At 37.5% G+C, this 16,124-nt stretch overlaps 1 protein-coding gene across 3 annotated transcripts in view; it reads left to right on the forward strand.

Annotated features, from left to right (window-relative positions):
* Positions 1 to 15,765, forward strand: part of HIVEP3 (HIVEP zinc finger 3) — an 85,167-nt gene extending 69,402 nt beyond the window's left edge. For all 3 annotated transcript variants that reach the window (XM_072136954.1, XM_072136951.1, XM_072136953.1), the window contains 4 exons: positions 1,048 to 1,223; positions 2,607 to 2,705; positions 5,096 to 5,910; positions 9,720 to 15,765. In XM_072136954.1, the coding sequence (XP_071993055.1) occupies positions 1,048 to 1,223; positions 2,607 to 2,705; positions 5,096 to 5,910; positions 9,720 to 10,157 (1,528 nt within the window). In that variant the 3' untranslated portion in view covers positions 10,158 to 15,765. The remainder of the gene's footprint in view (positions 1 to 1,047; positions 1,224 to 2,606; positions 2,706 to 5,095; positions 5,911 to 9,719) is intronic.
* Positions 15,766 to 16,124: the final 359 nt, after the last annotated feature.

The following is a 16,124-nucleotide window of genomic DNA, read 5'->3' on the forward strand; positions in this document are numbered from 1 at the left end:
TGGAACTCAGAGCCCCTCAGACTTATTTGCATAATTTTTAAAACCTTTTTTCTTAAAGGGAACTTGTCACCAGGGAACTAATTTTCACAAAAGGCAGGTTACAGAAGTCCATCGCATCTGCATTGCAAATGTGCCTTTCTGCCTTCTTTAAGCATTTGCATTACAATATAATCGTGTTTTTTAAATTACCTGACTTCCTGACATGACTTGTCTGTGCGGCTCACTCCTCAGCTCTCAGCCCCAGCCTTTGTGCTCCTTCACAGAAACAGAGTTCACAGAATGGTGAGTGGAGGAGGAAGAGCTGTACAGGAGCACAAATGAGACAATTAAGACAAAAATGCCCTTTTTTCTGCTGTATATTTACCCCATAACCATGTCATGTATTTCTCAACAACTTTTAAATGTGTCTATTTGTGTATATGTTTGCATGAATAAAGATTTTTAACTTTTTATACTCATCTTTGATTTTGTCATATTGCCTCAATTTTTTCTCCTCATCTTGAGGGGTACTATAGGTTTTGCAGGAGCACAAATGGTAGACTCCCGTTAAACCAACAAGGATTGTGGGAGATTTCTACTCAAGAGCTAACTGTAATATAGAGGGACCAGTAAGCAGGATTGTAAGCCAAGAACACTGACATACTGATGTGTCCGCCTTCTGGCAGGATCCACTCTTCTTGTAGCTTTTTATACCTTTGTTTTTAGGAAATAAAGGTTTTAAAAATTCTGCAAATGAGTCTAATGGGCTCAAGGCTCCTTTGACATCTATGGAGCCAGAGCCCCTCAAGTTTATTTGCAGAAGAAGAGCAGAAAATGAGGGGCGCACACCAGCATGTAACTGTGCTTATTTTACAATCACTTATCCTGGTGGTAGATGTCCTTTAACATTTTATGCAGAATTCTATATTTCAACTATATTGTGTAGATATTTTGTTAACTTTATTTCCTTCTCTTTGCTTATTTGTGTTTTATTAGAAGTGTCAGCTATAAGCCATAGAATCAATTTCTTAGCTTTTTGTTTCTTCAACTTACTTTCCATTTCTATAGGTACAAATCTAATGAAGAGTATGTTTATGTACGAGGCCGCGGTCGGGGCAAGTATGTTTGTGAGGAGTGCGGAATTCGTTGCAAGAAACCAAGCATGTTAAAGAAACACATTCGCACACACACAGATCACCGGCCATATGTGTGCAAGCACTGCAATTTTGCCTTCAAAACCAAAGGTGATTTTCATAATAATATTATTGAGTAATCTGTCTCTAATCGTATGCTATGTGAATATTTATATTTAACGTTCTTGAACTTAATTGATACTATGGCCACATATGCCCTATGGCTGGGATTGGACGTGTATGACACTAAGAATGTAATACTCTTGTAATGTCTCCTCTTCCACCAACTCCTTTAACCCAACCAACCATTAGCTGATGTCTAAGGACAGCATTATGTGCTAGGACAAATCTGGAGCCGCTGCTCCAATGGGAATCTCGCTATGGCATTTGTGGTTCTGCATGTAAAAGCTAAATCAGATTTTTACATTCTGTAGACCTCTTAGTTTGACATATGTGCTATATTTATACAGCCCCATCCAAATTGTATAATATAAAGCTCTTCATGGAATTCTGCAATAGGGAGATTCATGTTACAATCGGTAAAGGAAGAGCCCTGTAGCTATCATATGACCTGCTGCAGGGAGTCAACCATGTTATAAGTTCAAGCAGTCAATGATGACAAAACATTGCACATTATTGTTACATTGTTTACTAATTACATAGCTGACTCTTGGCACAACGGAGTTATGTATATGGTTATGCTTTTATTTTGTTTGATTTTGCTCTTTTTGGCTCTAATAAATATTTTTATATTTTTTCTATATTTGACTTGGTTGAGTGTGCATCTCATTATCATTCCCTTTTTTTAGTTTTATTTTCTCAAGAAATGCATGCCTCTAATGCATAACACTTTAGCTGCAAGGCCATATGTTTAATGTATAGCTGACCCAGAAGCCCATAGGTTCCCTTTAAGTTACTAAATACAAAACTTTAAAGTTTTGCCTATACAGTTGATATCACATGACCTAAAATTCATTCCGCATTCTTGTTTTGTACCATGCCTGATATGTGTATGTTGTGTATGTTCTGCACAAAACAAAAAGCATTGCCCCTTTTTCCAGCCAAAACAGAAGGACAGCACATGGATAACTTGTTTTTTTATGTAGCTTCATTGATATAAATTAGAGAGATTAGGAGACAGATAAAGATTTAGTGCTTGCAATGTTTTTTCTTCAGTGACTATAGATGAGTGAAAAAACACAAACACATCAAATGAATTATTTACTGTAAAAGGTCATTTTTGCACTCGGTCACTTTTGTTGAAGATCCATAAGAGGTCCTACCAAAAATTTGCTTCCTTTTCATAACAATACCATCCTGGTGACTGGGGCTGCACAGGGTGATTGGGGGTTATCCGTGGATCCTTGGCTGCAGGTTATGCATCCCTGATATAAACAGATTTATCATTAACTAATTTTGGTAGAGCTCTAACCTCAGGTACCAGAGAATCAATAATTATCTGTATGTAATTGTGGAATTGTTTCTGTTTCTTAGGGAATTTAACTAAACATATGAAATCCAAAGCACATAGCAAAAAGTGCCAGGAACTAGGTTTAGTGCCACCATCTCTTGCTGACCTGGATGCAGAGGAAGGTAAAGTATTTTATTTTATTGCTATATAAGGCATTTGGCACACTATGATTTACAGAACACTGGATGAAGGGCCATGTACATGGTGAATGGCAGAGCAGAGATCTTATACACTTTCATATTCAACCAATGCATACCTTGTCCTTAGGGACTGTTAGCATCTTTGATGTAAGTCTTTGTTAGAACATATTCAAGCAAATTATTGCTATTGTTTGTGTAATGAAAAGTTATAAAATTTACTTAAAGTTAATTAAAGTTATATATTTTCTGTATAAATTCTTCCCGGTTTTCTAGATCTCTGCTTTCTGTCATGCAACAGGAAGCTTCATTCATTACTTTCTGTAGCTAAACACCGGTCGATGGTCATGTGATGTCACACAGGTGTACAGCTTGTTACAACAATGTGTAATCAAGGCTGTGTGATGCTAACGAGCCGTGTACCTGTGTGTCATCACCAAGGACCAGTGTTTATCTACAGGAAGTAAAGTATAAAGCTTCCTGTTGCATGACAGAAAGAAGACAGCAAGCATCAAAAGAATTGATACAGAAAGCATATTAGAAAATGTGATAACTTTTCATTACACAAACAATATTAAGGGAACCTGTCACCAGGAAACCCATTTTTAGCACTCCCCCAGTCCCCACAGAGCATAGTACATACACTGTCAAAGTGTTTTTGTATAAAAATAGGTTTAACAGAAAAAAAGATCTGTTATATTGTACCTTTCATTGCCATCTGCTGTGTGACTAGGCACTCGTCCCCTGGGAGTGGCTGGAAAGGAGCAGTTTCGCCCCACCCTTGGGAAACAGCTCCTCCATGTGTCCTTTTCAAATATATGAATAACTCCCCTCACTCGGGATTGGCTGTAGAGGAGTAGGGGGCGTTGCTAAGAAAGTGATGGGTGTTTTCATATATTTGAAAAGGACAGATTGGAGGAGTGGTTTACCAAGGGTGGGGGGTAAACTGCTCCTTCCCGGCCACTCCCAGTGGACGATTTCATAGTCACACAGCAAGGTACAATATAACATATCTTTTTTTCTGTAAAACCTATTTTTAATACAAAAACACTTTGGCAGTGTATGTACTATGCTCTGTGGGGACTGGGGGAGTGCTAAAAATGGGTCTCCTGGTGACAGGTTCCCTTTAATTATGTACTTAAAGTGGGTTACCCCTTTAAGTTTACTCTGAACAAAGGGACACACAAAATTTTACATTTCTATGCCATCCAGTGGTGTATCTAAATATCCCCTATTTAATAAAGTAAATCTACCACACGGATATTGTATTGTACACCAAGCACACTTACATGCTAGCGTGTGTCTTTGAAATAGCATCAGTTCTTCCTTTATTTTCTAATGGCCTAGTTTTGTAGAAAACTGTCTTTTAAAACTATGCATCGGGTTCCTGTCTGCCTGCCTCACCTCTTCAACAGCCAGAGAGTCGGTCTCGTCATAATTAGAAGGGGCTTCTGTGTTGTAGACAGTCCCTGAGGCTCATTTCATAATTCTAAAAGATGATTTTCTCCAAACTAGGCTTATAAGGAAGAACAGATCCTATTACAGGGGACACACAACAGTGTGTGATTTTAAAATGTTGTCTTAAAGGGTTTGCCCATGAAAGAAAGTTCTCAAATTTTAATCGCCTAGTGATGTTTACACAATAAAGATCATTTTTACCCCTTACTTTACAATTTTACTCAGTTTTATTGCTGTTTTAGCTCCTATAATTCAGTGAAGGTCATTCTAAGGGACTCTCTAAGCAGACACATTATGATTCCTCTGCTATGAGATGTGCTTATATTGTCATAGAACAGGGTTTATCTACTCTTTTATTTAGCTTCTGAACATTCTTATAGAATCTGAATAAAAAAGATAGATGAGACAGTTCAGAGATGAGAGATGATGAGATGGATATAACACACAATGACATTCTCAACTCTGCTAGCACACCTTATCAATAAAACACAGAGTAAGCTCTGCTATAAAGACCTTATCTGTCTGTAGCTTGTAGAGTAAGACTATTATATGAAAATAAGAGTTATTCATGAGAAGATAGTTAGGAGATTTACAATTGTACAGGGGCAACCAAAATTGTAAACAGCAGGACTGATAGAGAAAGGTTGGAATTATATCTGTGAAATGCTGTATTTTTGTTAATAACAGTGAATTACAGAATGTGTTATTTTGTATGTTTGAAAATCTTGTCTTTGTGAGAATACTACCTTAATCACTGTGTTGGGGTCTTAGCAAATGCAAGCAATGTGATACAAGCACTAGCATAAAAACTTTTCTTTGTTGTTCTTCTCTTTATGCACATGTAAGGAATCAAAGGTTTTTCAGAATAATATTCATTTTATAATTATTTTATGAATTGTTATGTATACATTTTGCAGGGACAAGTGATGAACGTTGGCTAGAGAGTGATGTGGTGGAAGAACATCAGTTCTCTGACTTGGAAGATAGTGATGATGAAGAAGATTCCGATGGTGAAGAAGAGGAGGACGATGACGAAGATGAAAGTCAGGAAGAAAAAAATCCAGATATTTCACCAAGTACTGTCATGTCGTATTCACCTAATGAGCCAAGACAAAACCCAGACAGTGCAGATACCACTTCAGTTTGCCAATTTTCTTCTCGACAGTTACAGATTTCAGAGTCTTCTGGAAAAGATCCCCAAGCACTGTTGGTATCTGATCAGACAGTGTCTCAAGACCTAATACCCAATAGACAATGGTCACCTTGCAAAGACATGGGGAGTAGTTGGGCAGGTCCATCTAGAAGACATCTTCTTCAGAAGAAAGAAAGCTCACCAAAATGTTTTTCACCTACAAGCTGTACCTCACCCCGCAGAGGGATGTCTCCATGCCAGCGTTTACCATCTGCTAGGGAAGTGTCTCCCCTACGATGTATCTCCCCTCAGCGATTATCTCCACATCGTAGTCTTTCACCAAGGGCTTATATGTCCCCTGAGCGGGGTTCTTCACCACCAGTCCGACATTTATCCCCCAGCAGTGAAGTGACAAATATCCGTTATGCAGCTTTTAGAGGTGGACTGGGTTCACCACCACGATACCCATCTCCTGGGAGAGAAGATCCCCATTTTACAAAGTCAGATGCCCAGACCCACTCAAAAGCTCAGCATGGAGTATTTCCATCCAGAGCCCAACCTCATGGGACTTCTAAATTTCTGGAGACTTCAGGGAACAAGGTAAAAAGAATAGAAATTTTACTGAGTTAACACAATTTGCTGTTGTTAAATTTTAAATTTTGCATAAATGTAAATAACACAGGTTTACATTTGTCAACTAAGGCTATATGCACATGAACGTTGTTTTTATCCATGTCCTGTCTGTTTTTATTGTAAATGGAACACTGACACATTCATTTCAAAGAATCTGCTGTTTCTGTCCTAAAAACAGCACTTATTTACGTGCAAGTAGCCTAAAGCAAACAGTTTTACATTATGATAATAATGTTGTCTTGTCATCTGTCTTGGATCTTTCTAGCTTCACAAATAATAATAGTAAAATAATTTTTTAAGTAAAGGGGTATATTCCACTTTGAAATCCATTTCTTCAGGTCATGTGACAAACTTATTTATGACCATCACTGACCACTGCGCTATCACTTTAATTTTGCACTCTTGTGTTTCCTTTATGTGACCAGGATAGATTTCTATCCACTGTAAGTAAGCAGAGATCTTAAAATTATTTGGAATAGACGAAGAACATATATTGGGAAATATATTTTATTTATAGAAATCCAGTGACAAATACCCTTTAAATGTTTTTGTTTTCAACCTTTATTTTGAAATTGGTTGTGTCCTGTCCACTACTTTGTATGAAAGAAATATCAACCATTTTTCCATATATCAGTTGATATTTATCCAGAACTATCTGTAAAAATCATAAGAAACATTACCAGGTTCCTTCATCTTTGAGCCTTTAGTGCAGTACTGGACAGAAGGCCAATTTATACAAACTGCTTAAATATGAAAGAAAGGCAGGGGAAAAAGAAGGACACAGGAATTTCGACATGATTGCCATACAGCTATATACATCCTATATGCAACGCAAAGTGCAGATAGAACGGATATTAAAGTCATGACCGTGTCAAACCTTAAGTCAAACCTTAAATGGTCATATCACCTAAACCACAGCATCTATTCTGATGTCCTATTAAATACCCCACTTAATGTAATCTCAGGATTGTGTTTCTAGGTGAAACATAACTGAAAATATCCAGTTGCAGTAAAAAAAATTAGATTTTCAAATACTTGATTTCTGACTGTAACTTTAAAAGTGGATATCACAGTTTCTGTTTTACGATATTATATTAAAGAGGATTTTCTCCTTTTATATAGGACATAGGAAAGGTTTTTCTAGGTAACAGGGTTCAGGAGATATGACTATTGAAGTGAGACCCCCCCCCCCCTCCAGCATGTCAGCCGTGCTGGAGAAGGTGCTACAGGAGACACTTTGCAAAAGTAGATGCACCCTCTGCCCCTGTCTCTGAACATAGACAATGGTGATTGATTGAAACTGTACATGTTTATAACATATTTTGCTAAAGGTTTATAAAATTTTACTTATCAAACATGACAAAAAGTATATATTTTCACTTTTTTATTTTATTTTTTAATTGAAATTATAGTGAAGTCTCACATCACATATCATTTAAAAAAAAACAAAGTAAAAATAATGATGATATGTGAAGCAGTTTCAAAGATATTGTCATTTAAATAAGAGCAGAACAGAACTGCAATAATTGACCTGGACATAAAGGCACCACTGACCAATTTATACTCTAACGGTAACCAGAGGTTTCTAAAAGACAGGCTTCAATTAAAGAAAATCTACCAATTTATTTCATGCAAACATAGCTTGAGAAATATATCTTGTTTAATCTCTGAACTGAGTGTTTTTGCTGAAATAAAATTATAAAATTCAGGACCTTGGAAAAGCAGGGTGCCTACATAAACACATACACACAGAGCTTCCTGAACTGTGCAGACAGAACTATTCAACCTGAGCTGGATGACTCATACACAGCACCTGGGGGATGGTGCAGCGATTGATTACTTCTGACTCTCAGAGATAGAGCTAGAGAGCTTCATTTTCATAATTTTTTAATAGTTTTTCCAGCAAAACCACTCAGTACAGGGATTAAACAGGATTTGTGCCTGCATCAGTGTAGCTACAGCATTCTCAAGGTAGGTTTGGTTCATAATGCATCAAATTAAATGGTAGGTTTCCTTTAAGTAGTGGAGTTTGTACACGACAATGTTTTAAAAGAACAGGTCGTCAGGTTTTGACATATCAGCCTAATGACAGGTTCCTGTAGCTTACTGCACATAGAACCTAAACCTATTTTTATCGAAAATCCTCTGCAGAGTTCACTCTAAAACAGAGTTTGAAAATATACCTGTCTCGTTGCTAGATAATCTGGAGAACAGTTCATGGTAAGAGTCTATGGGAGAGATCATGCAGGAAGCACTAGTGTAGAGAGAGAAGAGAACCCTCCCTTGCATAGGGAGAGATCACACATCCTCTTTCAGCAGAAGGTAAAAGAGATCCCTTATGGGCTGTCAAAGAAGAAATCATTCAAGGAATGAAGCTGTCCTAGTTCATTGCTTAATGGGATGTGGTGTGCTCTGCAATTTTCAACACTCTCATAGTTTTGAATGGAGTGTCAAGATGAGATTGCATACCTGTCCTTGTGAAAAACATTTCAACTTGGGACCCTTTTAACTTGCTTAAAGGGAACCTATCAGCAGAAATTGACCTAATAAACCACTAAGAGTATGTCATCAAGCAGCTGAACACCTTCTAGATCATGTCTATTTCATGGTCCAGTGTGGTGACATCGTCCAGAAAATCAACTTTAAAGTAACATGTAATTTGGTTGTATAAAGTCAAGGAGGCGGAGTTTAACACTGAAGTCAAGCTTTCCTCACTTCAGAATGTCTTCTTTACTGTAATTTATGGTCCTACATCCAGACACATTTTTAACCAGATGTCTTTCATTCTGAGGTGAGCAGAGCTTGACTTCAATGCTGAGCTCTCTGCCTCCATGACTTTATACAACCAATTTACAAATAAATTCAAAGTTGATTAATTCCATATTATATTCGCCTTTTGCAAAGGCTTTACATTGCAATATGATCTATAAAAATATAGCGTAAGACATATTTTTTTCACGGATTGGACAAATAGGCTAATTTTCATGGACCTGATAAAAATGTTTAAATTGTGCTCTGTTAACATCAAGCATGACTTTTTAAGAAAACCTAATGACATGATGCAGAACAAAAGCCATACTAGTATATACAGTATATAGCTCAGGGAAGAGTTTTCCTTATGGATACTTTGCTAATAAGGGCAGCCTTGTAGATGTGTGGAGACTTATAGTCATTGATGGTCCATTGGGATTGTCTCCACATCGTAGTCTTTCACCAAGGGCTTGTATGTCTCTTGAGCAGGGGACAGATTTTGGGAAATACTTTGTGCAAATATGTATTTACTTCCCCATCATCCTTGATGTTAAGGGGGGGGGGTGCCTTACATATTGCATTTCCCACAATACCCAATTGGAGCATCGTTGGCTGTTTATTGGCATTTATTGGCAAAAGTCTATAAAATCAACAAAAATTATGCTAATGAGCCTGAGGGGCTACCCTAACTCCTCTGTGAGCACTTTGTAGGTAGGAGGGTGAGGCAGTCTGTAAAGCCAGATCATTAGGACAAATTTAAAAGTTGATTTTCGAAGAAAGGAGGTCATGAATAACAAATAAAATAAGATTACCACCATCACAGTGACTGGTTTATATGCTTGATATTGACGATGATTTCTTTTAAAAATACAGTGTATTTCTGTTAATAGGAGAACCTTTAGTTTAGGTATTTTGTATAAATTTTGAATGCAATAACAAATAAAATTTAGTTGTATCCAGTTAGTATTATACATATTTGTTTGTTTGTTGTACACATTTTAACACAGAATGCTATTCTTTTACAGAAACCAGGACCATCTATTTTCCCTGCTCTACTAAGAACCTTTTGCTCACCTCTTTCACCTCATGCCTTGCCAAGGAGTGGAGAAAACTTATATACCCATCTGCCGCTGCACTCACAACATCTTCAAAGGACACCCTACCCAATGATCCCTATTGGGGGTATCCAAATGGTACAGGCTCGGCCCAGCCCTCAACCCTCTCTAGTAGGACCTATACTTTCTGAACTACATGTAGAAAGTTCTGATAAAGAGCTAACCCAAGGATATGAGCAGCCACTCAGGACTAACACAAGAGAGGAAGAGGAAGACAGGGTAATGTCACCTCCCAGCACAGCCACACTCAGTTCCCCAAGCACTTACTGCCAAACCGCTTGCACTTCACCACATGGAACACCTCACTCCAGCGCTGGCTCTCAGAAGGAAGAGCATGGGGAAGGGTGACGAGACTCTACCTAAGGGCTGACCCCATTCTCTGAACCTTCTTTCTATGATCTCTCTGTGTAGGTTACAGCATGATGCTGAAGAAATCCTCTAAGGATAAGTAGGGGTTGAAAAGTACAAATACAATGATGTGAGATGTGTTAAGCATACAGGGTAAGAACTGTGTGTAGTTACAGGAGGAAAGCTTTTTAGATTGGATTCAGGATTGGTGATCTTCAGTTATAGTTCAGCATCCAGGGTATGAATGGCCCTCTTACCATACACAATTTCTTTTCTGTTATGGTACTGACCGATGTGTACAATGAGAAGTTAGGATCAAATGCATCCACATCTATTATATAGAATGATATATATATTTTTTAGGATACACAATACAGATCCATTCCCTCCCATTCTGGGCTAAAGGGAACAACTTCATTTCATTCCATTTTTGTCCCACCACCTTGCACCCCATATGCAGTTTATCTGTGCCTTTTTATATGCAGTTTTCTTTTAAGATGAAAAAATTATAAAAAAGGAACTTTCTATGCTGTGAAAAATGTGAATCTTTTCCAATGTGCAACTGCTCCTATTAATATTTTATTGGGGAAAGCCAGATTTCTATGAATCCCTTTTGGCTCTATCCCCCTTATAATGTGATCCTGAGATGTTGGAAGGAAATGCACTGAAAAAAGTTTTTTGTTGTTGTTTTTTAGCTCATATATCTGAATATATATCTATATATATATTGAATTGGGATAGGTGTCTACAGTGGTGTACAGAGATATTTATACACATTTATTTAATTAGAACTGTATTGTCTTTTTCTGTTTTTGCTTTAAGGGTTTTAGGTACAAAAGATAAAAGCTTTATTTTTATTTTATGTTGTCAATAAACCCAGCACTTCTCAAATGTGATAAAAGTGGCGCAGCACTTGATAGGACGTGGAGAAACGCAAAATGCTTTTGTAGAGCTGCAGTTACTGCACTGTATAGTATTGAGGATGTGAGAAACCTGAGAACAGGGCACTGTCAATGGACTTGCCACACCGTGTATGTTGTCCGTTTGCTTGGGGCTCTTTATAGGGTTCATTTGGGGCTGATTAGGGAATTGGTAGTTTTTTATTTAATGTGTGTATTATGATATTGATTTCTTGATTGCATTTGCATATTTCACATACAATAGGGAGTCTTTCATAAAGCACTTACGGAAAATTTCTTCTCCTAGCACCTTACCCCCCCCCTCCTTATTCTAAAGTTTACCTAATTTACGGTACTTTTATTTCAGTAATATTTTGACATCCTTACCCCTAGATTCTTGCACTTTTGTAGCTTATTTTGTGAAGGCTAAGGAAGTCTTTAAGCCATCCCTGTAATACAAACCTGTGGTCTCTATTGCAGAACCTGGAAGCAAAATATTTCTAGGGATGACGGTTTTAGCACTTTTATTTACCAATGAAGCCATCAAGTACCTTATTTTCTAGTTATTGTCCTTAGCTTGAGTTCTCCCATTTAACCCATTTGAGTTAACCAATGACCACCTTTATGATATACACAATATAACTTCCTTGATGTGGTCACTTTCACTATGTCTCTCTGTACTTAGAAATTTGTGACCTGACAACTGACTTTTACTGAAACATGGCTGCCCCAGCTCTGAGCCAAGAGGAGTTTTTCTTGCATGCTTGCTCGTAGAACTGGTGCTTAGATAAGTTACACACACTGCTATTTGACAGGAGCTTGCACTATGTGGACATCAGGATTCTGGGGATTTCTACATTATTTCTTTTCATAATTACTGACATGTGGTAGCTACCATATTAACCTATATTAATCATAATACCTAAGTTAAAGGTTATGTGCCCTTAGGCTAATAGTTTGTAACTTGTATATGTATAATAGTAGAACACATGCAGCATTGTAAGCAAACATACATGTAAAGCAATGTTAACCTGAACTTTTTTTTGGTAGGATTTTGATGTAAATCTCACTTTTTTATAGGATTTTAGAAGGAAAGTGTGTTATTTCTCCATGCTACCTCAAGTGAAGTAGTATTTATATGGAAGGGGAGGCTGTCTGCTGTTTCTTTGGGTCAATTAAAAATGCTTATGAGTCTGTTTTTATAATGTTGATCATTTATTGTGGGGTTCCCACATGTGCCGAACAGTGGGATGACACAGATCATCACACTGGAGGCTTTTAAATGGATGATACAGTGTTAAAACAAGTGACTGTCATGCCATTCAGGAGAAGCCTTGATGTGCCATTCACTGCACTCCTCTATCTATTGATCGCTGTGGACAAATCCAAAAATCCTCTAGTTACATTATTTACAAGAAGGTGGTCACAAGTAACGCACCTTTTCATGTAGCAAAGCAATGAATTGTCTTCATTTACATCAGTCCTAAAATACCAATGAATCCAATACAGATATACATCCTGATAAAATATGCAAACAGTCATAATCATTGAATGAATATGTGTAATGTGTGTGGAATACAGGCTATATTTGTAGCTCTTTTCTTCTTGGACACAAGGTACGCTCGAGGTAATGGTCACTGGAGTAGTTGAAGGAATATCCATTATTTAGGTTACTGCACTTACTAGGGTAGATTTACTCTGGCTTGTCCGCAAGTTTCCTGGCTGACAAGTCATATAATAAGCCCCTTATCCAACTGTTTTGTCAGAATTTTGCCATGTATGGCACGTGATGGAGCGGGCTGGAATATGAACGCCCTGTTCACTATCTACTATAGTCTTCATCTGAAAATTGGCAGAGACTGTATATTAAACCTCTGCCAGGTCCTACCTTGTCTACCTGGCACAGATGTGGCATGTGGCAGTCCTAATAAATTTCCACCATAATGTTTTATAGTCTTATTCTGACAGACTTGCTGCCTGCCACCATATATAGTTAGTGACTTTGATGAACCATTAAAGTGCCAAATTGAGAAAATATGGCCTTATGTTATTGGCATAAGTGGTCCAGAATTTATGACATGTTAAAAGGAGAAATAAAAGTTTCATCCCTCTGATGGCACAGCTAGGTGGTTTAGGTCATGCCAAGATGAATTAGATATGGGCATGTTGCAAAAAACACATTTTAGTATTAGATACTAGCAAACCTTCGAAGACATTTATTATTGTAGATTGGACTTAATGGATGTGTCTTTTTCCAACCTTTTTTACTATAATACATCCATTTTACTACTATTGGGGATATGTTGTCAGCCCAAAAATAGTAGTGTTTTGTTTGACAATGTTCTAAAAGTCTGAAGAAGCAGTTTGGATATAATCCAGGCAGAATAGATCATATGCTGAGTCTTTGTCTTTCAGTCTAAGGGGCCCTAAAAATATGGATTATTTTCTGCTAGATGCATACGATGTACCATGTTCAATTGGATGCAATTGTATTCTAAAAAAAATTCGCCCTCAGCAAAATTGCTATAATTACATATATAATGCATACAGTGCTGCCACATGACTGCAGCCTTCTGGTATTGTTAGTGGATTACAGGCAACCATTTCCCCCAAAGTTGTCACATCATCACCACCTTCTTTATGTTTAGGAACTGCAAGAATGTCATTCTATACTATTAGTTACTCTATTAGTCATTCTATTAGTTCTTTAGGATGTTGAAACACGGGGCAACTAATTTTATAAAGACTTAGGGTTGTAACTCAAATTTCAATTGTTAAGTCCTGTACTCTTGATATAAAATGGACAGTAGGACTGGTACTTGTTTCCGGAACCATTGTATATATGACTGTAGCTAACCATATAAGGTATTATAAGGAAATATACAAAAAGGGTGCTTGTTTACTTCATAGAAATACCTGGGCATCACCCACAAAGATTATAGTATAAAGTAAACATGTCACAGGAATGTTTTTTAGCTGGTGACAGGTTCCAATAGCCTATTCTAAGCTGATTGTCTGTTAGCATTCTGAATACTGACGCTATTTTATAAAACTTATAAACACATGCATTCTTCTCCTCCACACCATCCCCTCCATCCCTTGCCTGCCCAATGCACATGACAGGAAGAGGGGAGGGAGCTGGATGAGTGTGGAGGAGTGGAGACTGACACAGGTACACACAGGCTGCACCTGCCCTCTCCCTGGGGACTCACTGCTGATGGACATTCAGGTAATGTGAAATAAAGATTTATTAACAGATGAGCGGACCTGATGGTTGGGTTGGTCCTCCTGACCCATAAATATATCTGGATGGGCAGCCACCAATCCGACAATATGTTGGGTCCGGTGGTTGAGCTTGACTATCGGTTTGTCATCTCTATTTATAAAGTAGTGGCAGTATTCAGATTTCTGATTTTGGCATTTCTAAAATTAGCATAGCATAGACTTACAATAGTAGTTACATAAATGTACACGGTACTTGATAAGAACCACATCTATATGGTGGGGGCACCAAAGTGTTCCTCAGAGAAACCTTCGGAAAGAAGAACCATCATGTAGATTGATGATGAGGTTTTAGGTATAAGCACAGTGTTAGGTTATAAAAAGTTTATAATGTTACTTTTCTCTTTCTAGCAGCATTTACAGCCAGATTATTGGTATATGAACAATATAGTCATTCATGTGAAAAAAATGGAAAAAAATCATTGACAGATGAAACAATTCTTTTCTTAAACCATCCTCTTTATAACTTTCACACTGGATCTGACATGGTTTTGCACATTGCATACTCCTGCTGTTACATGCCAGAAGGTTATAACCCTCAAATAAAGAAGTCATCATACTCTGCACCTTAGTCATCACATTTGTATGATAAATGATGTTCTTAGCTTGCATCACGGCCGTTAAAGAGTTAAGGGCCTTATACTTGCCTGCTCATAAACATGCATGGGTGAATACCCCCCCCCCCAATACACTTTAATAAGTGACCAAAATAAAATACAAAAGAACATGTTTTACTTAGGCCTAAATAACTTCAAGCTGAATAGGTAAGAAGAACGAACTTTCTGTTATATATGTATTTTCGTAAAGTTTTTTTTATTGCAAATACATATTTCCCATACACAAGTCTGCTTTTCTATTCTTCTTTTTGTCCCCTACCCTTTGTTATCCTCATATCTTAATATGTCTGCACTTACTTGGCCATCCTTTGCCCATCTGTAACACATAGGGTAAACAAGCCAAGTTTCTCCCTTTTCCCTATTTCGGGCAAGGGGTATTTTTACCTTTTTCCTAATATTAAATGGCAATACATTCCTATGTGCACGAGCTAAGGTGCTGTATAGTTGTATATACAAGCAGTGGGTTGTGGGTGGGTTTAGTGGTCGGGAAGGGAAATGCATCAGGGGCTTTTGCAGGATATAAAATGGTGGGAGAATTGTGAAGCACAGAATGTCAGCTTATTGTACATGAAGATACAATGGACAATAGAATCATGTTTGTTGCAGTATTTCAATGCAAGAAAACCACCATTTCTGTAAATGACCTGCTCCATGAGTAAAGATCTTTCTCTCTGTATAATATTCCTCTTTATATAAACATATATTATCCCAGCCAGGAGAACTGGCATGGGAACATTTTTAATATTAAAGAAAAAAATAATAAAAAAAAAATACTAAGAAAAAGAACTGCGCATGTGGAAATAAATTTTTACATTCCCAAATATACTGTGTTTTTATTGTGTATGTTATAAGTGGTTGTATGTATGACTATGTGTGTGTACACAGACAAACACCCCAAAAATCATAATGTGGGTTGTTCCAGGTACAACAATACCCTATATGTGTCAACAACCTACAGTAAGGGGACACGGAAAAGCTCAGAAGGGAAGGTGCGGCGTGATGTATAAGCTGTGGAGAGTACATCGGGGAAATTAAAACATTTTATAGCCAGGGAGGTGTCATAAATCCTAAAACAATCCTTTATACATAATCCAGGTTTATCGGGTCACGTGTCACTCCGGCTGATGGTTTGCCTCCTTATACCCCTTTTGGAGCACTCCCTGCACCTT

Source organism: Engystomops pustulosus, chromosome 2 (genome assembly GCF_040894005.1).
Source record: "Engystomops pustulosus chromosome 2, aEngPut4.maternal, whole genome shotgun sequence".
Taxonomy (NCBI): domain Eukaryota; kingdom Metazoa; phylum Chordata; class Amphibia; order Anura; family Leptodactylidae; genus Engystomops; species Engystomops pustulosus.